The sequence below is a fragment of the Ovis canadensis genome, chromosome 16, assembly GCF_042477335.2.
Source record: "Ovis canadensis isolate MfBH-ARS-UI-01 breed Bighorn chromosome 16, ARS-UI_OviCan_v2, whole genome shotgun sequence".
Taxonomy (NCBI): domain Eukaryota; kingdom Metazoa; phylum Chordata; class Mammalia; order Artiodactyla; family Bovidae; genus Ovis; species Ovis canadensis.
The window spans coordinates 48,650,964-48,674,505 of NC_091260.1; the positions used below are offsets into that span (position 1 = coordinate 48,650,964).

The 23,542-nt window shown below is 37.1% G+C and overlaps 1 protein-coding gene across 2 annotated transcripts in view; it reads left to right on the plus strand.

Annotated features, from left to right (window-relative positions):
- RICTOR (RPTOR independent companion of MTOR complex 2) overlaps nucleotides 1-23,542 on the plus strand; it is a 122,095-nt gene that overhangs the window by 18,587 nt on the left and 79,966 nt on the right. For both annotated transcript variants that reach the window (XM_069556140.1, XM_069556141.1), the window contains exon 3: nucleotides 17,754-17,851. In XM_069556140.1, coding sequence (XP_069412241.1) covers nucleotides 17,754-17,851 — 98 coding nt within the window. The remainder of the gene's footprint in view (nucleotides 1-17,753; nucleotides 17,852-23,542) is intronic.

Below are 23,542 nucleotides of genomic sequence, written 5' to 3' on the forward strand. Positions count from 1 at the left end.
TCTTATAAAGAGTAGTTTTATATATAGTCTTGTATATGAATTCTGGTACTCATACATAAGTTACTCTTGGTTATATAATTTGGTATAGAATTACTGCTTACGTGAAAAAATTATACATCATAGTAGAGATATGTTAGAGTTGTTCGTGATCCACATGCTTGGGATTATCAGACTTGCATTAAAATATTTTATTATGAAAAATTTCAGTCATAATATGTAAGAAAAATATAAGGAGCCCTCATATATTCCTTATCCCCCTTCAACTATATAAACATATGGGGCAGTCTTACTTCATTTGTATATTTTCCTTTTTTCTTTGTGGATAATTTTAAAGCAAACTTAGGCATATATTATTTTCATTTGTAAATACATCTGTGTGTATTTCTAAGGGATAAGGACTTTTAAATATTTAACTGCAATACTATTAGCACAGCTAAGTAAATTAGAAGTAATCCTCTTTAGATCATCTAGTATTTAGTGTTCAGATTTCCTGTCTTACAGATAACATTTTGAGTCAGGATTCATACACTTTTGGTTTCATTATATATATATATATATATATATATATCACATTGCTTTTCTTTGTACATAATCTGTCTTTTCACATTATGTATTATTTCTTTTGCCTTTAAATATCTTGAAAAAAAATGTGTTTAGATGGTTGTTTGTACTATTTTGAAATTCATTGTATGTCCTGATTGTAAGTTTTTGAAGAATTTAGAGGTTTTGAGTATTGCATCTCCTACATTTTTTCTTATCTTGTTTAGGAATTCTTATTAAATACATGTTAGACTTCTTATTATCGTTTTTGTTTTTAAAATTCTTTCATGTATTTTGTCTGCTTTTTTCTTGGGGATCATATACATATCATCTTCAGATACATCTTCCAGTTCATTAGTGATATATAATATCTTACAGTCATCTAAGGAGAACTTCTTAAAATAAAAACAGCATGATTGAAATTTTAAAAACTCAATGGGGGATAAAAGAATAGATGCAGTTGAGGGGAGAACTAATGAACTGAAAGATATATCTGCTGCTGTTGCTGCTGCTGCTGCTAAGTCGCTTCAGTCGTGTCCTGGTGGGCTGCCATCTATGGGGTTGCACAGAGTCCGACACAACTGAAGCGACTTAGCAGCAGCAGCAGATATATCTTTCAGTTCATTAGTTCTCCCCTCAACTGTATCTATTCTTTTATCCCCCCATTGAGTTTTTAAAATTTCAATCATGCTGTTTTTATTTTAAGAAGTTCTGCTTCAGTTCAGTTCAGTTCAGTTGCTCAGTTGTGTCTGACTCTTTGCGACCCCATGAATCACAGCACGCCAGGCCTCCCTGTCCATCACCAACTCCCGGAGTTCACTCAGACTCACGTCCATCGAGTCAGTGATGCCATCCAGCCATCTCATCCTCTGTCATCCCCTTCTCCTCCTGCCCCCAATCCCTCCCAGCATCAGAGTCTCTTCCATTGAGTCAGCTCTTCGCATGAGGTGGCCAAAGTACTGGAGTTTAAGCTTTAGCATCATTCCTTCCAAAGAAATCCCAGGGCTGAACTCCTTCAGAATGGATTGGTTGGATCACCCTGCTTAGGTGATTGTAAATTTTGAATCTTATGTTTTCAGTCCTTTCTTTTAAACCAAAAGTTTGCAAGTTATAGTTTGAAGATCTTGTGTTGTAAGGCTTACAAAGCTGCATTTCTAATAGTCTTATTCAGACATAGACATGCTCATTTAATATTGTCTATACCTGCTTTGGTGCTACTGTTACTTAATTAATTACTTATTAAAGAGACCTTATATTACTAGCTTTCAAAGCCCAAAATATTTAGTCTGACCCTTAATGGAACAAGTTTGCCAAACCCCCTGCTGTATTTTCTTTTTTTGTTTTTGGTTTTTTTTTTCTTAATATTTATTTATTTGGCTGCACTGAGTCTTAGTTGTGGCAAATAGGATCTTCCTTGCAGCACGCGGGATCTACTTTGCTGACCAGGAGTCGAACCTGGGCCCCCTTTGGGAGCGTGGAGTCTTAGCCACTGAACCACAAGGGAAGTCCCTCCCCTCCCAACTTTAGATATATAAAATATTATTTCATTGTTTGTATTATGTATATGGTAATTCTAATATTTAAAGTCTTTTTAGTTTTTTGTTTTGTTTGTTTCTATTGATACTGACTTGTTTTCATGTTTTCTTCTTCTGTGTTTATAACCAGGATAAAGGTGGCTTCTTAGTTGGGTAGGTGGGTGGGTGGGTTGGAGTGGTGGTTAATGGTTGAATTTGCCTCTCCTTCTTGCCTGGGAATATGGTAGACCAAGGAATACTTTAAATTAAAATTCTCTCATTGAGAGTTTTTTTGATTGTGCAAAAGAATGTATCTAGGTTCCAGAGACACTTGCTTCAGAGTCTCAGGGAAGTCTCTTTGTATTTTTCAGCTTTACCTAGAAATACTTTTCTTTGCTCTCTGCCTCTGTTGAATAAGTGTTCTAAGAGTATCCAGACTCACAGAATGAAAGCAGATGGTCAGCATAAACCATACTGTTTGCGTAAATGGTTTAGGGCCAGGAAGCCACTCTTACCAGTTAGGGTGGTAGAAACATTCCCTGAGTTTGTTTCCAGATGTAAGCCAGCGACTAACCTGGTAAGCAGACCTTTTTAAGGAAAAGCAGTTGGGCCTGTTAGGTTAACTTTTTCTGCATAAATGTACAAATGCAACACCTGAGGATGTTGATTTAATGAGAAGTCAGATTGGGTAGGTATGGGAGGGTGCAAGATTCTACATTTCTAACTTGCTGCGAGGTAGCACCCATTTTGGTAGTTCACAGATGTACTTTAGTAGCCAGGTAGCTGCCCTGAAGCAGAAGTCTTTCTTTCCAATTTTTTTTTTTTATCATAAACAGTAAATTTTTATTCTGAGTTGATAGAAAAGTTATTTGTTGGGGATTAAATTCTCTGTGGTGACAAGTTTTTTCCTTATTGAACTTTACTCAACTTGACTAAGGAGATCTAAATTTATACTTCAATATTGGTACATAGTTTGTGTCATTGGGAGAAACACAGTTTTGATGACTTTGTTGTAGAAAAGAATGCAGGGTCTGGGATGTTGGTAATATTAATTGTACAGACCCACAACCTATTATCCACAGTTCTGAAAAACTAAAAACTCTGAAAATGAAAGCTATTTTTTGTAAATAAAGTGACGTGACAAAACCTAACCTGACCTAAACTTACTTGGCAGCAAAACGTGACCAGAATTTGTATTATCTCAGTGTGTCTAACCAGCATGTCAGACAAAGGCTCATCTGAAGGTTCTGTAGTAGAAGTATGTAAAGCAGTCATATTTAAAGGCGTTATCAGAAAGCATAAATAAATATAAAAATATTAGCAGTTAGTGTGGTCATATTCAGATGTCCTGTTCATGCAAGAGATAACCAAAGAAGTGCTTTATATTGTTATATTTATAATAGTTCAGAGCTTTTTAAGGTTAAATTCAAACATTTGTAAATTTACTTTTAGGTTTTGATTATTGGTGCTAATTCACTTATTTATGCATGCCTGAGTGAAATGTATGGAAGAATAACAAGTAGTAAATTTTTAATTAGAGAGTTTGTTTACATTTGTATTACACAAATCAATCGTGTATTATGGCATTTTTGCATAATGAAAATCACCATTGACCAAAGTTCATGAAAAAGCTTAATGTATCATGTGTTGCCCTCATGCCTGGGACTCCAGATTAGTCATTATGTTTTTGTCTTGATAATTTTGATGAGATGTGTCTTCTTTGATGTATATAAATGATTTTATTGAGCCATAAAAAGCATAAACAGAATACTACATGTAATATCCACAGGGCACTGATTCAGAACTTAGTAGTACATAAAAATAAGATACTACTGTGATATAGTCTGTGTAAGATATCTCAGTGATATTTGTTGTCCTGGATGTAATTTTCTAGTTCAGACATTATTGCTATTGGCTGTAGAAGGAAATTTTGGAAAGTTTTTTTTTTTTTAAAGAATGAATTAATTTGATTACAGGACATACTGAATTTGAGATGACAGATCACCAAACATGAAAACAGATTTGTTTTTTAACAAATGTAGAATAATGATAAAATGTAGAATTGAAACTTTGAAGCTTTGTTTATTTAAAGGGTTAAAATTGGATTTGTTAGTGTTATGGAGACAATGAAAAAAGAAACCTAAGGGCAAATGATAGAATTTTTGGTAATATTAAAGAATATAAAATAAGAGGAAGGAATGCAAACCTTTAAGAGAGGTACATAAGCAACAGTGAAAAATAGGTATGAAGAGGACCAAGATAGTGTGATTATAGAAACCAAGAGAAAGAAGGTAGGTTTGGTTATCATTGGCCAATAGTACTATAATGGGAAAGTCAGGGAGTTTGAAAAGCTGAGAAAAAACCTTTGCATTGGGCAAATAGTGAACTTGTAGAGGACGACTTTAGTGGAATGGTGGCCTAGATACCTAATTGGTAGAATTTAGAAGGTGAGGTAAGAATTAATTAACTTGAGTCTCAGAGAGTTTTGGTAGAAGTAATGTCACATCAAAAATGGGAAACACTGGGCAGAAGCATTTTTTTTTAAGACCAGTAAAAGAGACAGGTCAGTTAGAAATAGTGAGTAATTAATGACGGAAATACTGGAATTAGTAAGGTGTGAAACCAATAAGACAAATGGAAAGGTTAGAAAATAACATTATAATAGCATTTTTCAGCTTTCTAACTCACATTCAAATTGTGTCCTGCAGCCAAAGTGTATTTGTACCCTTTGCTCCTCAGTCTCTGAGAGGGAAGTCCTTAATTACATTCATAGAAGCCACCTGTCAGACAAGTGATCCTACCTATAAATAGTCGTTTCATAGAGAAAAACAGAAACATAAAAATAGCTGTATACGCAAAATGTACAGCTAACTTTGTAAATAAATCTAATAGGCTGGAGGTATATAACAATTAATTGTCTCAGCTTTTAGGCACAGCTGTTCTGTTCTTTTGCAAGGTTCATTTACATAGTGAATTGTTTCAGAGAGAAACAGAACTTTTTTCTTATGATGAAAGATTTCTGACGAGAGAACTGTGGAAACCTAATGATTTAACAGACTAAGACATAGAAGTTTTAGCAGAACATCCAGTGATTGTAATCTTTATATGGAAATTGATTTTAGTTATTCACCATCTTAGAAAATGTTCTGATTGCAGACAGTGCTTTTCATAGATTTTCTGCAGAAGAATAGCAATAAAATAATGTGATGACCAAGATTTCTTTGAATCTTTTTTGTAGCCCGGTGAATGGCTTTTGTGTATACTTTGTATGTATTCACAAAGTGAAAGAGCTTTGTGAATTTGGTTACTATTTTGTACAGGAATTATAACAAGTGTTATAAGCCTAAACATTCTGATCTCTAATTTTACTGTAAAAAAGGGAAAGAGATGAACTCTTAAGAAAGTACTTCATATTTTTTCCCGAACTCTTCTTCATTTTCTACCACAAATATCTAAGTTATCTTTACCAAAAAATCTTTAAGAATTCACAGATTACTTACCATGTAAAAATAGATGATGATGAAATGATTAGAAGATAATTAGGTAAGGTAAATAATTAAGGTCAAGGCAGTTCATTGTTAATCATATTAAATAAGCTTATTCTTACCTTAGAAAGAGTGATTCCTTTCCAAAGCAATATAAATTGAAAAACAGATACATTAAAGCAGTGGGATCTTTCTTATTTGCTCCTTCTTTGTATGCATCTCTACTATAGTTATTATCATTATAATTAATCACAAGATAGGATTTCCATTATAAATTCTTACATTTTAATATTCATAGTGTGGTGTGGGCCATCTATTCAGTAAATGTATTTTGAGGTGGTTACTGTGTATCAGACACGATACTGTGTATCATGCCGTTACGATGGCATCATAATGGTGAACGGAAGGTCAGACTATCATGTAATTACAAACTAGTATGTACACTGAAGATGCATTCTCCTTTGAAAGACAGGAGAATTGCATATGCGGGGCGATTGCATATGGAATAAGATAGACTCTAGAGTCAGATAACTTAGATTCATATCTTACTACTATATCTGGTATTTATGTGACTTTAGGCACATGAACTAATGTTCATTTTTTTAAACATGAGAATGATAATATTAGCACTTACCTTGTATGGTTGGTGTAGAGATGAAGACAGATTTTTCATGTAAAAATATTAGCAAAATAGGGTGTAGCGCTTGTCTTATAGTCTAGTGAAGTTTGATAACTTTTTGTTTTCCCATAGTATTACTAGTAAGTGTTATATACATATACATATATATATATACCTATTCCCATTTCAAGTTGATCTCCAGACCTGAGACTATATCTTATATTTACTAATATTTCTCATCTAAGCAGTTGGCATAGTGTATTGGCATAGTGAACCCTGAAATGTACAATTGAATAAAACTTAGATGTGGTTAAGACTCCAAATGCAGGGGCCATAGTTCAAGCCCTGCTTAGGGAAAATCCCACACGCCGCATGGCCAAAAGAAACCAAAAGAAAAAAAAAAAGACAGAAAACTTAGAAATCTAAAGTTGTTCCCAAGATAATCAAAACTGTACTTTATTAGGATACCTTTGTATTTTTAGTTATATAAGTAATAAAATGGCTAAATACAATCTAAAGGGGAAACCTGTGTTCCTATCATACTGTTCCCAGGATGTTGGAACAAGAACCCAACAAAACTATTCTCTTCCAGTCTCTGGGAAAAGGAGATAGAGAAAAGATTTAGTTGTAAGAAAGTATACAAACGGTGGTTGAGTTTTAACTAATTATACCTCTGGTGGTCATATCATTTACAATACAGCCTAGGATACTTCAGGGAGTCAAAGGAGGTAGTTTTAATCACACTGGCATGATAGGTGTAAATTAGAACTTAGATCAGATACATGTTCTGTCATAACTTGTGATAGCGGTATGAAGAATGTATCATGAGAACATAAAGAAGGGTGCTTGCAGGTTAAGGAAAATTTTACACATCTGAGTAAGACTTCTGAGGAATGATGATTTCTTCCAGATCAGGTAGGGAAAGAAGGGGCATGCCTGGCTAAAGAAACCGAGTGCCATCTTGCTGTCTCTGTAGTGCTGCCTCTAAACGAATTATTTCCTTTCAAGAGGTGCTTCATGTCCATCGTTCTTCTAAAGTAGCCCTACGAAACTATTCAATTTTTAGTATAATAACATTTAAGGAGCTTGTAACTAAACTGATTGGCTTGCAGAAGTAATTGATAGGTTTTCCTTGTCCATCTCTATTACATATTTATATTTAAAATACAACAGTGATTAAAAAAAGATTATTGTCTGCTTCAGTTGCTTGTGAGGGAAAATGATCATTTTCAGTACTGAGGGTAGATAATTCCTGTTCTGCATTCCAGTTTGTTACACCAGAACAAATGGATGAAAATTACAAAGGGACAGAGTTTGGCATCAGTATAAGGGGCAATATTCTACTACTCTATCAAAAATAGAAAAGGGTCTCCTAAGAAAAGTTATGACCAACCTAGATAGCATATTCAAAAGCAGAGACATTACTTTGCCAACAAAGGTCCGTCTAGTCAAAGCTATGGTTTTTCCATAGTCATGTATGGATGTGAGAGTTGGACTGTGAAGAAGGCTGAGCACTGAAGAATTGATGCTTTTGAGCTGTGGTGTTGGAGAAGACTCTTGAGAGTCCCTTGGACTGCAAGGAGATCCAACCAGTCCATTCTGAAGGAGATCAACCCTGGGATTTCTTTGGAAGGAATGATGCTAAAGCTGAAGCTTCAGTACTTTAGCCACCTCATGCGAAGAGTTGACTCATTGGAAAAGACTTTGATGCTGGGAGGGATTGGTGGCAGGAGGAGAAGGGGACGACAGAGGATGAGATGGCTGGGTGGCATCACTGACTCGATGGACATGAGTCTGAGTGAACTCCAGGAGTTGGTGATGTACAGGGAGGCCTGGCGTGCTGCGATTCATGGGGTCGCAAAGAGTCGGACACGACTGAGCGACTGAACTGAACTGAAGAAGTTTTTAGTTCCTTTGCATTAAAGGTAAAAGGAAGGACGTTTTCCCAGGATGCTATCATTTTGATAGATCTTTTACCTCCGAAATTATATCACTCTTTGATATTAATAATTGTTAGAATTTCAGGAAATGTTAAATAATTTGAAGCAGTGCTTCCTCACCTTTTGGACCTGGAGTAAGGGTGAGAAGATGTACTTTCACTCTTCATGCTGATGGAGGAGACAGATTTGTTGCTGGCTTTTACAGAGGAAATACTAACTATAGGTATTGCCATGTATTTTTAATCCTTTGTTTGCTCACAATAAACGTAGATAACATTAAGATGTAATTAAGTAATACATATTAGATTTATGTAGTCACATTTAATTTTGTTAATTCTGATGCATCCAACTTTTCTAGCTTGATGCTTATTAGCATTTGTTCATGTATATTCACAAATAAGTCACAGAAAATATTGTCCAACTCTGCTTCCACTCCTCATCACTCTGGCATTTTTAAGAAGGCAAATAAAAGATTTTACTTCACAAGTGAGCAAATCTTGGATCATAAAAGTAATATGCTAAAACATGTAGCCAAAATTCATTAATTTAGACACACTAATATGTGAATTAAACATTTGTTTGGGATGGCCGCATAACTCACATAATTGATCCATAAAAATTGTTTTTGTAAGCAGATAATAACTAATTTTAATGATAGTTGCTGCTATTTATCAAACATCTGTTATGGGCAAGGCGCTCTGCTAAGTAAGTTGTACCTCACACCTTGAAACAATGCCTTCAGGTCAGGTAATTAGTATAATATATTCACTGTAACCTTGGGCTTCCTTGATAGCTCAGTTGGTAAAGAATCTGCCTGCAATGCAGGAGACCTGGTTCAATTCCTGGGTCAGGAATATCCACTGGAGAAGGGATAGGCTACCAGTATTCTTGGGCTTCCCTCGTGGCTCAGCTGGTAAAGAATATGCCTGCAGTGAGGGGGACCTGGATTTGATCCCTAGGTTGGGAAGATCCCCTGGAGAAGGGAACGGCTACCCACTCCAGTGTTCTGGCCTAGAGAATTCCATGGACTGCAGAGTCCATGGGATCACAAAGAGTTGGACGTGACGAAACGACTTTCACTCACTTATTCACTATACTCTTAACAATTTATGGAAAAAACCCAAAATGGACTTTTTGGCCAACCCAGTATAAGAAAGTGGTACCTGTGAAGTTTAATAACTTAGTCAAGGATACGTGGTTTGTAGGTGATTAAGATAGATTCCTTTTAAAGCTGTGGTTTTTCTAGTAGTCATGTACAGATATGAGAGTTGGACCATAAAGAAGGCTGACTGCTGAAGATGCTTTCGAATTATGGTGCAGGAGAAGACTCTTAAGAGTCCCTTGAACTGAAAGGAGATCAAACCAGTCAATCCTAAAGGAAATCAACCCTGAATATTCATTGGAAGGACTGATGCAGAAGCTGAGACTCCAATACTTAGGCCACTTGATGCGAAGAGCGGACTCATTGGAAAAGACTCTGATGCTGGAAAAGATTGAAAGCAACAGGAGAGGGGGGTGGCAGAGGATGATATAGATATAGATAGCATCACCACTCAATGGACATAAATTTGAGCAAGTTCTGGGAAATAGTGAAGGACAGCAAAGCCTGGCATGCTATAGTCTGTGGGGTTGCAAAGAGTCAGACACAGTTTGGCAACTAAACAACAACAGCAGCAAGCTAGATTCAAATCCAGTTCTTTTTTATTTCAGAATTGTTCTTTCTATTACTCTCAGATAAATGTATGCCACTAGTATTTGGTCATTAATTTACTCTGTGTACTTGAACCAAAATTTATTTAAGTGTCAATTTTATGGTATATATTTATTGACAGGTAAGGATATTAATAATATGATTTATCACAGCATGTTACAAAGCAGTATATGTTGGAAACGTTTTAAAATAAACGCATGCTTACTCATGTGTGTGTATATATATATACACACACACACACATCTGTGCATATATGTATATGTACATACCTGGAGAATTAAACTAAAGGGGGAATGAATATATATATGTGTGTGTGTCTATAGATGTATAGAGATAAATAAAAGGTTCTTAATTGTAGTTTTCTTTTGGTAGTTTTCTGTATATATATTTGTATCTATGTATGCGTGTTTGTGCTTATATAATATTAAATTGCTGAAATTGACTATAGTTATTTCATTACTTCCAGAGAGTCACTGGGAACATGCATAGGACTACAAGTTACACAATAAGAGGAAAAGAGCAACTGTAATTTTAGCGGTTCTTTTGTGTTTTGCTTCCTTGCATTTGAATGGTTGGCCACCATTGCCAGCTAGCCACACTTTTTTTTTTTTTCCATTTTTTTTCTAGCCACATTTTTTTTTCCTCTCTTTTTTCCTTAATGCAGCTCTGGGCTAAACTACTGGGCTTCAGGGAAATCCTAGTGGATTATCTCATTTGTGCTTTATGCATTTCACATAGCACAGTTTTGGAGAAGCTGAATTGGAAGCATTAAGTGAAAGTAGTAAGAAATCAGAGAGGTAAACTCCTTAAATTCTCTCCCCTGTGCACCACCCACCCCACCCCCCCAATAAAAAGCCCCTTGATCTCAGCTTGCTTATGTAGTTTTAAGTTCTGTCTAGCATAGGAGTTGACAGTTGACAGATCATGAGCCAGTGTTATTGAAACATAGCCACATTCGTTTACTTACCTGTTTTCTCTATTGCTTTCTTGATTATAAAAGAATTGAGGTTACAACAGAACATACTTTATGGCCTAAAATACTTACTGTCTGGGTCTTTTTAATTAAAATGTTTAGGTACTCTTGATCTAGCACGTAAGGAAGAAACCAGGGACTTCTCACTTAACCAGGGAAAATTTACCCTAGTATTTGAAGTTATGGATCCCCATAAGAACATTGTAACACATGAGCATACATAGTATTTGATGTTTAAAATGGCCTTAATGCTATTTTTTAATTTGTCTGGGAAGAAGTATGAGTTTCTGGAAGGAAACATGTTCTGTCTTTCAGGAAATATATTATGAAGAAACTTAGAAGTTTTTCCATATTCCAATTCTGTTTGGGAGTTCCTGGTAATTGTATGGGGCTTCCCTGGTGGCTCAGAGGTTAAAGCATCTGCCTGGAATGTGGGAGACCTGGGTTCGATCCCTGGATTCGGAAGATCCCCTGGAGAAGGAAATGGCAGCCCACTCCAGTACTCTTGCCTGGAGAATCCCATGGAGGGAGGAGCCTGGTAGGCTACAGTCCATGGGGTTGCAGAGAGTCCTGGTGGCTCAGATGGTAATTATATATAAGACAAAGGGATGAGGAGGGGAAAGAAGAAGAAAGGCTGATTTGATTTGTTTGACAACAACAGTGCATTAAAGTGTGGTAGGTTCATTTTATATCAGTATTTATTAGGCAAACATTTGACACAGTATTGGCTTCTGACTACCTGTCAGTTTTCATTTTGTGGCTTTTTTTGTTGTTAATCCTCAGTTTTCTTCCAATTGTATATAAGGTCCAGTAAGAAATGATGTCTCTTGTTCATTGATGTGTTATTTCCAGTACCTAAAACAGTACTTGACCATAGTAAGTGTTCAGTTAATACTTCTTGAGTGAGTGAGTTCAGACTTGAAGTTTAATTTTTGTCACAAAATTGTAACTTTTCAGAAATGTCTGCAACCAGTTTGTACCTAGAAAATAGGCAATAATTAGAAATATGCAAACCTTTTTGAAAACTATATCTTCAACCTAATCATCGTATTAGTCCTATCACATATTACGTAGCAGAAACTGGGTCCTCGATTTAGTGAAACTGTTTGATGTCTGACTACTCAATTATAAACTGATGTAAGATGGTTAAATTATGTATTTCTAGTAGGTGAATTTCACACTGGCTTTTAGTAAACTCTGACTTGCAAACTGCTGTAGGTTCTGAATTCACGCAAGTGTTGTTAAAAATTGCATTATGTTCTCAAATATAGTTAAATCATTTAAAAATCATTGACTTACTTATAATTTTTCTTTTTAAGTGTCTCCAAACAGGTACCATTTATAACAAAAAGATGTGATCTATTCATAGTTCCTTGCAGTTTTTTTTTTTTTGTATAAGATCTGATACCACACAGTTATAAGCTGTTTTCATTCCATGTTTAAAATGAAAGAGTTACTAATTATAAAGACGTACATACCCTAAACCATCTAATATTAGAGCAGATTTCATTGGAGTTAAATATATCCAGTATTTGTAGGAAATGTTCTGAAATCAAATAAATGATCTTCTTGTTGTTCAGTTGCTCGGTCATGTTCAACTCTTTGGGACTCCATGGACTGCAGCATGCCAGCATGCCAGGTCCCTGTCCCTCACCATCTCCTGAAGTTTGGCCAAGTTCACGTCCATTGCATCTGAGATGCCATCCGGCCATCTCATCCTCTGACACCATCTTCTCCTTCTGTCCTCAGTCTTTCCCATCATCAGGCACTTTTCCAGTTAGTTGGCTGTTTCCATCAGATCAGCAAAATACTGGAGCTTCAGCTTCAGCATCAGTCCTTCTAATGAGTATTCAGGGTTGATTTCCCTTAAGATTGACTATTTTGATCTTGTGTCTTAGCCACTCGGTGGTGTCCAACTCTTTTCAACCCATGGACTGTAGCCCACCAGGCTTCTCCATCTATGGGATTTTCCAGGCAAGAATATTGGAGTTTTGTTGCCATTTCCTTCTCCAGTGGATCTTCCTGACCCAGGGATCGAACCTGGGTCTCCCACATTGCAGGCAGGCTCTTTACCATCTGAGCCACCAGGGAAGCCCTGGTGAGGTTTGATCTTAGTATGTAGCAATTTCAAAGAGATTGGAGATAGCTAGGATATGTAATGGAGAAGGAAATGGCAACCCAATCCAGTATTCTTGCCTGGAGAATCCTCTGGATGGAGGAGCCTGGTGGGCTGCTGTCTGTAGGGTTGCGCAGAGTTGGACACGACTGACGTTACTTAGCACGTACGCATGCACTGGAGAAGGAAATGGCAACCCACTCTAGTGTTCTTGCCTGGAGAATCCCAGGGACGGAGGAGCCTGGTGGGCTGCTGTCTATGGGGTCGTATAGAGTTGGACATGACTGAAGCGACTTGGCAGCAGCAGCAGCAGGATATGTAATATGCTTAGTGGTTTGACACTAACCAATGTGTGTTTGTTATGGCTCACACTGAGTATAACAGAATGGAGAGAAGTAGATGCAAGCTAAATTAATAGAACAATGTGATCTTTCATTTGTTGAGGAAAACACTTATTCAAAACAAATAGCTCCTTAGTTTGTGTTAACGGATTAAAATCTCAAAGGAAAGTCATAATGGGTCTTAAAGTAAAATATCAATAATGTGACAATTTTTTTTTCTTTTTTAGATTGTGCTTTTGTTTAAAGGAAATAGGATGCTGAATATGTTAATAGAAAACTAACTTGAATATTGACACTGTATCCAAGGGTTGGCAGATTCCCAACCACAGGGCAATTTCTGGCTTTGGCCTGTTTTTGTAAAACAAGTGAACTAAGGATTGTTTTTGCATTTTAAAAGCTTTTTTTTTCTTTCAGTATTTTAAAGATGTTCCCCTGTCTTCTCATTCGCTTTGTTTTCCGGGAGAAGTTTGTCATTCTTCCGTTTATTTCGCTGTATGTAGTTTGTCTGTCTTTGTTGTTGTTCAGTCACTAAGTCATGTCCTCTTCTTTGAGACCTCATGGACTGTAGCATGCTGGGCTCCTCTGTCCCCCACTATTTCCTGGAGTTGGCTCAAATTCATGTCCGTTGAGTCTGTGATGCTGTCTAACCATCTTATCCTCTGCCACCCTCTTCTCCTTTTGCCTTCAGTCTTTCCCAGAAACAGGGTCTTTTCCAGAGAGTTGGCTCTTCTCATCAGGGGTCCAGAGTATTGGAGCTTCAGCATCAGTCCTTCCAATGAATATTCAGGATTGATTTCCTTTAGGATTGACTGGTAATCTCCTTGCAGTCCAAGGGACTCAAGAATCTCCTACACCACAGTTTGAAAGCATCAATTCTTCCACTCTCAGCCTTCTTTATGGTCCAACTATCACATCTGTGTATGACTGTTGTAAAAACTGTGAATTTGACTATGTGGACTTCTGTTAGCAAAGTGATGTCTCTGCCTTTTAATACACTGTCTAGGTTTGTCATAGCTTTAAGGAGCAAGTGTCTTTTAATTTCATGGCGGCAATCTTTTTTTTAATCTGGTTGCTTTTAAGATTTTTCCTCTATCAGTGATTTTGAGTAATTTGATTGTGATGTACCTTGGTCTATTTTGTTCCTTTTCCTTGTGCTTGGGATTGATTGAACTTCTTGGATTTATAGGCTTACTTTGATAAAACTTGGAAAGTTTTCATCTATTATTTCTTCAATTAATTCTTCTATTCCAGACTTTTTCTTTAGGGACTCTGGTTATACATATTGCAATTTTGTTAAGCTACTTGAATCCCTATAGTTTGCTGTTGGTCTTTTCATTTTTCTTTTTTCTCTTTGTGTTACATTTTGGATACTTCTTATTGCTTTGTCTTCAAAATTCACAACTTACTTTCTATAAAATCTATTATGCTTTTTTTCTCATCCAGTATATTTACATTGGAGACACTGTAGTTTTCGTGTCCAGAAATTGTTTGACTGCTTTTTACACTTTTCATGCCCCTCCCTGAGGTTTTGAAATACAGACTACAGTTATAAAAATTGTTTTAATGTCCTTTTCTACTGATTGTATTAGATTGTTGCAAGGTTTGTCATTGTTGAACTTTGCCATTTGATATTGGGATAGTCTTAAATGTGATTATGTTATGCATCATTTTAATGCACATTTCTTACTTTGTTTTTTTGCTAATGACTTATTACTTGCTGTTTATATTTTAGACTAGGAAAATGATGTTACACAAAAAGTAAATTTGAGTGATTTTCTTATTCAAGTTCAGCATGGGTCATAAAGCTGCAGAGACAACTTGCAACATCAATAACACATTTGGCCCAGGAACTGCTAACGAATGTACAGTGCAGTGGTGGTTCGAAGTTTTTCACCTCATGCAAAGAGTTGACTCATTGGAAAAGACTCTGATGCTGGGAGGGATTAGGGGCAGGAGGAGAAGGGGACAACAGAGGAGGAGATGGCTGGATGGCATCACTGACTCGATGGACGTGAGTCTGAGTGAACTCCAGGAGTTGGTGATGGTCAGGGAGGCCTGGTGTGCTGTGATTCATGGGGTAGCAAAGAGTCAGACACGACTGAGCGACTGAACTGAACTGAACTGAACTGAACTGAACTGAAGAGCCTTGAAGATGAGGAGTGTGGTGGCCAGTTGTCAGAAATTGACAACAACCAATTGAGAGGATCATCGATGCTAATCCTCTTAGAACTGTATGAAAAGTTGCCCAAGAACTCAAGTGTCGACTATTCGTTGGTTATTTGGCATTTGAAGCAAATTGGAAAGGTGAAAAAGCTTGATAATTGGGTGCCTAGTGAGCAAATCAAAAAAATGATTTTGACGTGTTGTCTTTTCTTATTCTGTGCAACAACCAAGAACCTTTTTTTTTTTTTTGGATTGTGATACATGACTAAAAGTGGGTTTTATAAGACAACCTGAGATTACCAGCCCAGTGGTTGGACTGAGAAGAGGCTCCAAAGCACTTCCCAAAGCCAAACTTACACCAGAAAAGGTCATGGTCACCATTTGTCCATCTGCTGCTGGTCTGATCCACTGCTGCTTTTTAAATCCCCCTGAGATCATTCTGAGAATGCTCAGCAAATTGATGAGAGAGGCACTGAAATCTGCAAAGCCTTGAGCTGGCATTGGACAGTACAGAGGGCCCAATTCTTCTCCATGACAACGTCCAACCACATGTCTCACAACCAGCACTTCAGAAGTTGAATGAATTGGGCTACAAAGTTTTGCCTCATCTGCTACATTCATCTAACCTTTCGCCAACTGAGTCACTTCTTCAAGCATTTCGGTAACTTTTTGCATGGAACATGCTTCCACAACCAGCAGGATGTGGAAAATGCTTTCCAAGAGTTTATCGAAGTCTGAAGCATGGGTTTTTGTGCCAAAGGAATAAACAAACTTTTTTCTTGTTGACAAAAATGTGTTGATTATAATGGTTCCTATTTTGATTAATAAAAATGTGTTTGAACGTAGTTATAATGATTTAAAATTCACAGCCCCAAACCGCGATTATGTTTATACCAACCTAATAATATCTGTGTCGGTTCTGGGTCATTTTCAGTTGATCAGTTTTTCTGCTTACTATGAGTCATGTTTTCCTGCTTCTTTGCATGTCTGATGATATTTGGATGCTAGTCATTGTAAATTTTGCTTCATTAGGTGTTTTCTATTTTTCTTTTATGATTCTTACTGAGCTTTGGTCTGAGACATTTTAGTTATTTGGAACCAGTTTGATTCTTTCAAATCTTACTTAGAAGATTTGTTGTGTGCCATGTGCTTAGTCGCTTCAGTTGTGTCCAACTTATTGTGACCCCATAGACGGTAGCCTCCCGGCCTCCTCTGTCCATGGAGTTTCTCCAGGCAAGAATACTGGAGTGGGTTGCAATGCCTTCCTCTGGGATCTTCGCAACCCAGGGATCGAACCTAAGTCTCCCACATTGTAGGGGGATTCTTTGCTGTCTGAGCCACTATGGAAGCCCAAGAGTACTAGAGTGGGTAGCCTATCCCTTCTTCAGAGGATCTTCCCAATCCAGAAATCAAAACGGGGTCTCCTTCATGACAGGCAGATTCTTTACCACCTGAACTGCCAGGGAAGCCCAAAGATTTGTTAGGTAGAATCAAAGAAATGTTTGGTCTGTACATGATTGTTCCCCACCACTGAGCCAAGATTTTTCTGCATACTCTGTCCAATGCCCCATGCACTAAGATTTTCAGTATGGCCATTAGAAACAAGCACTGCTCCTTGTGTGTAAACACATGATACTCATCCCTTTAATTTTTTTGAGTGATAATTTCCTCATGCACATGCACCGATTGTTGCTGTAATGGCTGCATAAAGGGTCCTTTGGCAGATGATCAGTGCTCTCTCTGTGCAGTGCTCTGTTCTCTGATACTGTTTGTTCTCCTTGAACTCTAAGCTCTGTCTCTTGAACTCAGTTTGCCTGGGTATCTCCTCTCAGCACCAAGGCCTGGAAACACTCTAATGACAGTAAACTGAGGGCAGTTGTAGAGCGTTCTTGGTTTTTTTTTCATTTCTTAATGATTATTTTTCTTTACTTAATGTCCAGTGTTTTGAGAACTGTTGTTTTATATGTTTTTTTCAATTTTGGGGTTGATTCAAATAAGACAGTATATTTGGTTGATGCTACTACATTATGGCCAGAAGTGAAAGGTGTTCTTGCAGTTGGGATTGAAATTTTAGAATTAGTGGTTAAATAGTTCCAGGTGATGTAGAGAGTTGGACCATAGGTATAAATGGAGTAGAGAGGTGAAGGTCATTCAGTGAGTCATCCACATAAACTTTGAAGTCTCCTAAGTAGATAGATTTGAGACAGAATGTAAGACTTTAAAAAAAACTGAGAGTCAAAGTTGTGAGGTTTTAATAATGCATGTTTCATGTGTTTTGTTAGGGAAAATAAAATTATTTTAAAATTATCTTAATCTTTTAAAATTATGTTTAATCATTTTATCTGTTCTAGAACCTTCTGATAACTTAAGGGAGATTCTCCAAAATGTGGCCAAATTGCAAGGAGTATCAAATATGAGAAAGCTAGGCCATCTGAATAACTTCACTAAGGTAAGTAACTTCAGTCTTTATATTATCATCCTAAGTTATTTTTTCCTTATTGTACTTATTAGATATATCTTAACCACCATTAACAAGAAATTCTTCAGTATTCCCTCAATATTAGTGTTTCCTTGGCCCTTTCTCATGGATTTTTGTCATATGTTTTTAAATTTAAAAGTATATTTGAATAATGAGAAGTATTTGACTTTTGTTGTCAAATATTTGGTAGGTTCAGAAGAGAATAAAGGGAAAAGAAATCACTGAGAAATCAGTAATTCAGTCTCCACTATTAGTCACATCAGGATGTAATTCTGTTGCCTTTTAATATTCATTTTTATGGGGTATCATATGATAAATATGTTGATACGTGAGTATGGTGTGTTGCATTTCATATATATAATGATTTCCAGAGAAATATTACCACTTCCTCTCCTTTCCTGATAACTCTGTTCCCATTATCTGGATCTTAGAACTCAACATAAATGTTTAGGGCACTTGTCCCAAATAAATATTGACCTGGTATCTACTAGCCACCAAGAATTCCCAAGTTTGATAGAGGAATTGGTATTGTTGGGAGCCTGGTAATGCCGAACAGCCAACTCATGGAAACACTAAAATACCTGTTATTTGAGGTGTGATGCCATAGATAGAAAATAGAATGCTTCCTTTGGGAAGATTTTTATTTCCATTTTTACTTTACTAAATATAAATTATTTTACATTTTATTTATTTTTATATTTTATTGAAGTTTAGTTGATATACAGTGTCATGTTAGTATCAGGTGTACAGCATGTGATTCAGATTATATGTACTCATTTTCAGATTCTTTTCCCTTATAGGCTGTTACAAATATTGAGTATAGTGCCTTGTTGTACATTTTAAATGTAGGAATAATTGTTTTAGCTGCTTACTGAAAGTGTGATCCATAGACCTGCAACATTGGTGTCAACTTGGAGTTTGTTTGATATGTACAATTTTCAACCCCACCCAGACCTACTCAGTGAGAATCTACATTTTAATGAATGTCTCAGATGAATTTGGGTATACATTAAAATTTGAGTCACACTGTTTTAATCTTTCCAAAATGTTTAGTTCTTTGCTACTTGGTAGTTAGACTGTGGCTTGAATTTGATTTTATTTCATAGAAATAGAAGGGGTAAGAATATAATCACTATGTAACAAAAATTTTTTTCCCAATAAGGTGTTATATAATAAATACAAAGTAGATTAGCTTTTTTCTTTCCATAGTTAGTGAAATATACATATACATTAATTTTTTTCTTAATGAAACATTCTGGGATTTATTTTTATATAACATGAGAAAATTATCTTGTATGAGTGATGACAAAGTGATTTTTTTAAAAACTTTCAAAAACATTGAATAAGTGCTTGTGAAGGGGTTTCAAAAATATCCTTGTTGTATTTTTCATTTTTATGAAAGTTGAAAATCTTCAAATATGTTTCTTCAGTGTTCTACTCAGGTAATGTCAAGGTTTTAAGACCTAGTGTTATTTCAAGGTTACAAATTGAATCTCCTGGTTTTATTCTATTAAATTTCCCAGTTTTATGTCATCATTCTTCACCCAGGTCTAATAGTAACATATCTTAGCACTTGCCATCATTTAACTGTTAAAAACAGTTAATAGAGGTTTATGTCTTGTTTGATCTCCTGGTTCATGTTATAATCAGGTTGACATCTAGTTATGTACTTCCGTATCGTTTACAACTGGGATTCTAAAAGAATGAATGAATGTAAGAATGACTGATTCTGTTATTTCACTTTGGCACTGGAATGGGTCCTTTTTTTGTTGTTCAGTCCTTCAGTCGTGTCCGACTCTTTGCAACCCCATGGACTGCAGCACGCAGTCCATGTCCTTCACCATCTCCTGGAGCTTGCTCAAACTCATGTCCATTGAGTCGGTGTTGCCTTCCATCCATCTCGTCCTATGTTGTCCCCTTCTTCTACTGCCTTCAATGTATCCCAGCATCAGAGTCTTTTCTAATGAATTGGCTCTGTGCATCATGTGGCCCAAATATTGGAGTTTCAGCTTCAACCTCAGTCCTTCCCGTGAATATTCAGGACTGATTTCCTTCAGGATTAACTGATTTGATCTTCTTGCAGTCCAAGGGACTCTTAAGAGTCTTCTCCAACACCACAGTTTAAAAGCATCAATTCTTTGGCACTCAGCTTTCTTTACGGTTCAACATGACTACTGGGAAAACCATAGCCTTGACTAGATGGACTTTTGTTTGTAAAGCAATGTCTCTGCTTTTTAATATGCTGTCATGGTTTGTCATAGCTTTTCTTCCAAGGGGCAAGCATCTTTTAATTTCATGGCTGCAGTCACCATCTGCAGTGATTTTGGAGCCCAAGAAAATAAAGTCTGCCACTGTTTCCATTGTTTCTGCATCTGTTTGCCATGAAATGATGGGACCAGATGCCATAATCTTAGTTTTTTGAATGTTGAACTTAAGCCAGCTTTTTCCCTTTCCTGTACTTTCATAAAGAGGCTCTTTAGTTCCTCCTTGCTTTCTGCCATAAGGGTGGTGTCATCTGCATATCTGAGGTTAATGATATTTCTCCCGGCAATCTTGATTCCAGCTTGTGCTTCCTCCAGCCCAGCGTTTCTCATGATGTACTCTGTATATAAATAAGCAGGGTGACAATATACAGCCTTGATGTACTCCTTTCCCAGTTTTTGGAACCAGTCCATTGTTCCATGTGCAGTTCTGACTGTCACTTCTTGACCTGCAGGCAGGTTTCTTAGGAGGCAGAGAAGGTGGTTGGTATTCCCATCTCTTTAAGAATTTTCCACAGTTTTTTGTAATCCACATCGTCAAAGTCTTCAGTGTAGTCAGTGAAGCATAAGTAGATGTTTTTCTGGAATTCTCTTGCTTTTTCTGTGATCCAGTGGGTGTTGGCAATTTGATCTCTGGTTCCTCTACCCTTTCTAAATCCAGCTTGAACATCTGGAAGTTCCCAGTTCACATTACTGTTGAAGCCTAGCTTGGAGAATGGGTCCTAAAGCACTGTTAAACTCTAGAGAAGCACAATACAGTAGAAACACATGTGAGCCACTTTTGTAATTTCAAATTTTCTAGCAGATCACACTAAAGTAAAAGGAAGTGTGAAATTATTATTAATACTATATTTTCTTTAATACACTATATCCAACATCATTTTATGTAATTAGTATGAAATATCAATGAAATATTTAATATTTTTTCATACTAAATCTTAGAAGATAAGTGTGTGTTTTCACCTCAGTTCAGTTGCTCAGTCATGTCTGCCTGTTTGTGACCCCACGGACTACAGCACGCCAGGCTTCTCTGTCCATCACCAACTCTTGGAGCTTGCTCAGACTCATGTCCATCGAGTCGGTGATGCCATCCAACATTCTCATCCTCAATTATCCCCTTCTCCTCCTGCCTTCAGACTTTCCCAGCATCAGAGTCTTTTTCATTGAGTCAGTTCTTCACATCATGTGGCCAAATTATTGGAGTTTCAGCTTCAGCATCAGTCCTTCCAGTGAATATTAAGGGCTGATTTCCTTTAGGATTTACTGGTTTGATCTCCTTGCAGTCCAAGGGACTCTCAAGAATCTTCTCCAACACCACAGTTTAAAAGTATCTGTTCTTTGGCACTCAGCTTTCTTATGGTCTAACTCTCACATCCATGCATTGACCACTGGAAAAACCATAGCTTTGACTAGACGGAGCTTTTTTGGCAAAGTAATGTCTCTGCTTTAAATATGCTGTCTAGGTTGGTCATAGCCTTTCCTCCAAGGAGCAAATGTCTTCAATTTCATAGCTGCAGTCACCATCTGCAGTGATTTTGGAGCCCAAGAAAATAAAGTCTGTCACTGTTTCCATTGTTTCTGCATCTGTTTGCCATGAAGTAATGGGACCAGATGCCATGATCTTAGTTTTTCTGAATGTTGAATTTTAAGCCAGCTTTTTCCATTCTTCTCTTTCACTTTCATCAAGAGACTCTTTAGTTCCTCTTTGCTTTGTGCCATAAAGGTGCTGTCATCTGCATATCTGACGTCATTGATCTATCTCCCGGCAGTCTTGATTCCAGCTTGTGCTTCATCCAGTCCAGCTTTTCGCATGATGTACTCTGCGTATAAGTTAAATAAGCAGGGTGATAATATACAGCCTTGACATATTCCTTTCCCTGTTTAGAACCAGTCCGTTGTTCCATGTGTGGTCCTGTTGCTTCTTGACCTGCATACAATTTCTCAGGAGGCAGGTAATGTGGTTTGGTATTCCCATCTCTTGAAGAATTTTCTACAGTTTATTGTGATCCACACAGTCAAAGGCTTTGGCATAGTCTATAAAGCAGAAGTAGATGTTTTTCTGGAACTGTCTGAGCCAGTGGATGTTGGCAGTTTGATCTCTGGTTCTTTGCCTGTTCTAAATCCAGCTTGAACCTCTGGAAGTTCTTGGTTCATGTACTGTTGAAGCTTCGCTTGGAGAATTTTGAACATTTGCTAGCATGTGAGATGAGTGCAGTTGTGCTGAAGTTGTGTGGAACATTCTTTGGCGTTGTCTTTCTTTGGGATTGGAATGAAAACCAACCTTTTCCAGTCCTGTGGCCACTGCTGAGTTTTCTAAATTTGCTGGCATATTGACTGTAGCACTTTCACAGCATCATCTGTTAGGATTTGAAATAGCTCAGCTGGAATCCCATCACCTCCACTAGTTTTGTTCGTAGTGATGCTTCCTGAGGCCCACTTGACTTCGCATTCCAGGATGTCTGGCTCTAGGTGCGCGGTCACACCATTATGGTTATCTGGGTCATTAAGATCTTTTGTATAGTTCTTCTTTGCATTAATGCCACCTCTTCTTAATATCTTTTGCTTCTGTTAGGTCCATACCATTTCTGTCCTTTATTGTGCCTCTCTGTGCATGAAATGTTCCCTTAGTATCTCTAATTTTCTTGACGTGATCTCTCGTCTTTCCCATTCTGTTGTTTTCCTCTATTTCTTTGCACCGATCACTGAGAAAGGCTTTCTTATCTCTCCTTGCTATTCTTTGGAACCCTGCATTCAGATGGGAATATCTTTCCTTTTCTCCTTTGCCTTTACCTTCTCTTCTTTTCTCAGCTATTCATAAGGCCTCCTCAGACAATCATTTTGCCTTTTTGAATTGCTTTTTCTTGGGGATGGTCTTGATCACTGTCTCCTGTACAGTGTCACGAACCTCCATCCATAGTTCTTCAGACACTCTATCAGATCTGATCCCTTGAATCTTATTTGTCACTTCCACTGTATAATCGTAAGGGATTTGATTTAAGTCATACCCAAATGTCGAGTGGTTTTCCCTACTTTCTTTAAGTCTGAATTTTGCCATAAGGATTTTATGATGTGAGCCACAGTCAACTTGCAGTCTTGTTTCTGCTGATTGTATAGAGCTTTTCCATCTTCGGCTGCAAAGAATGCAATCAATATGATTTCGGTGTTGACCATCTGGTAATGTCCATTTGTAGCATCTTGTGTTGTTGGAAGAGGGTGTTTACTATATCCAGTGCGTTCTCTTGGCAAAACTCTTAGCCTTTGCCCTGCTTCATTTTGTACTCCAAGGCCAAACCTGCCTGTTACTCCAGGTATCTGTTCACTTCCAACTTTTGCATTCCAGTTCTCTATAATGAAAAGGACATCTTTGTTTGGTGTTAGTTCTAGGAGGTCTCATAGGTCA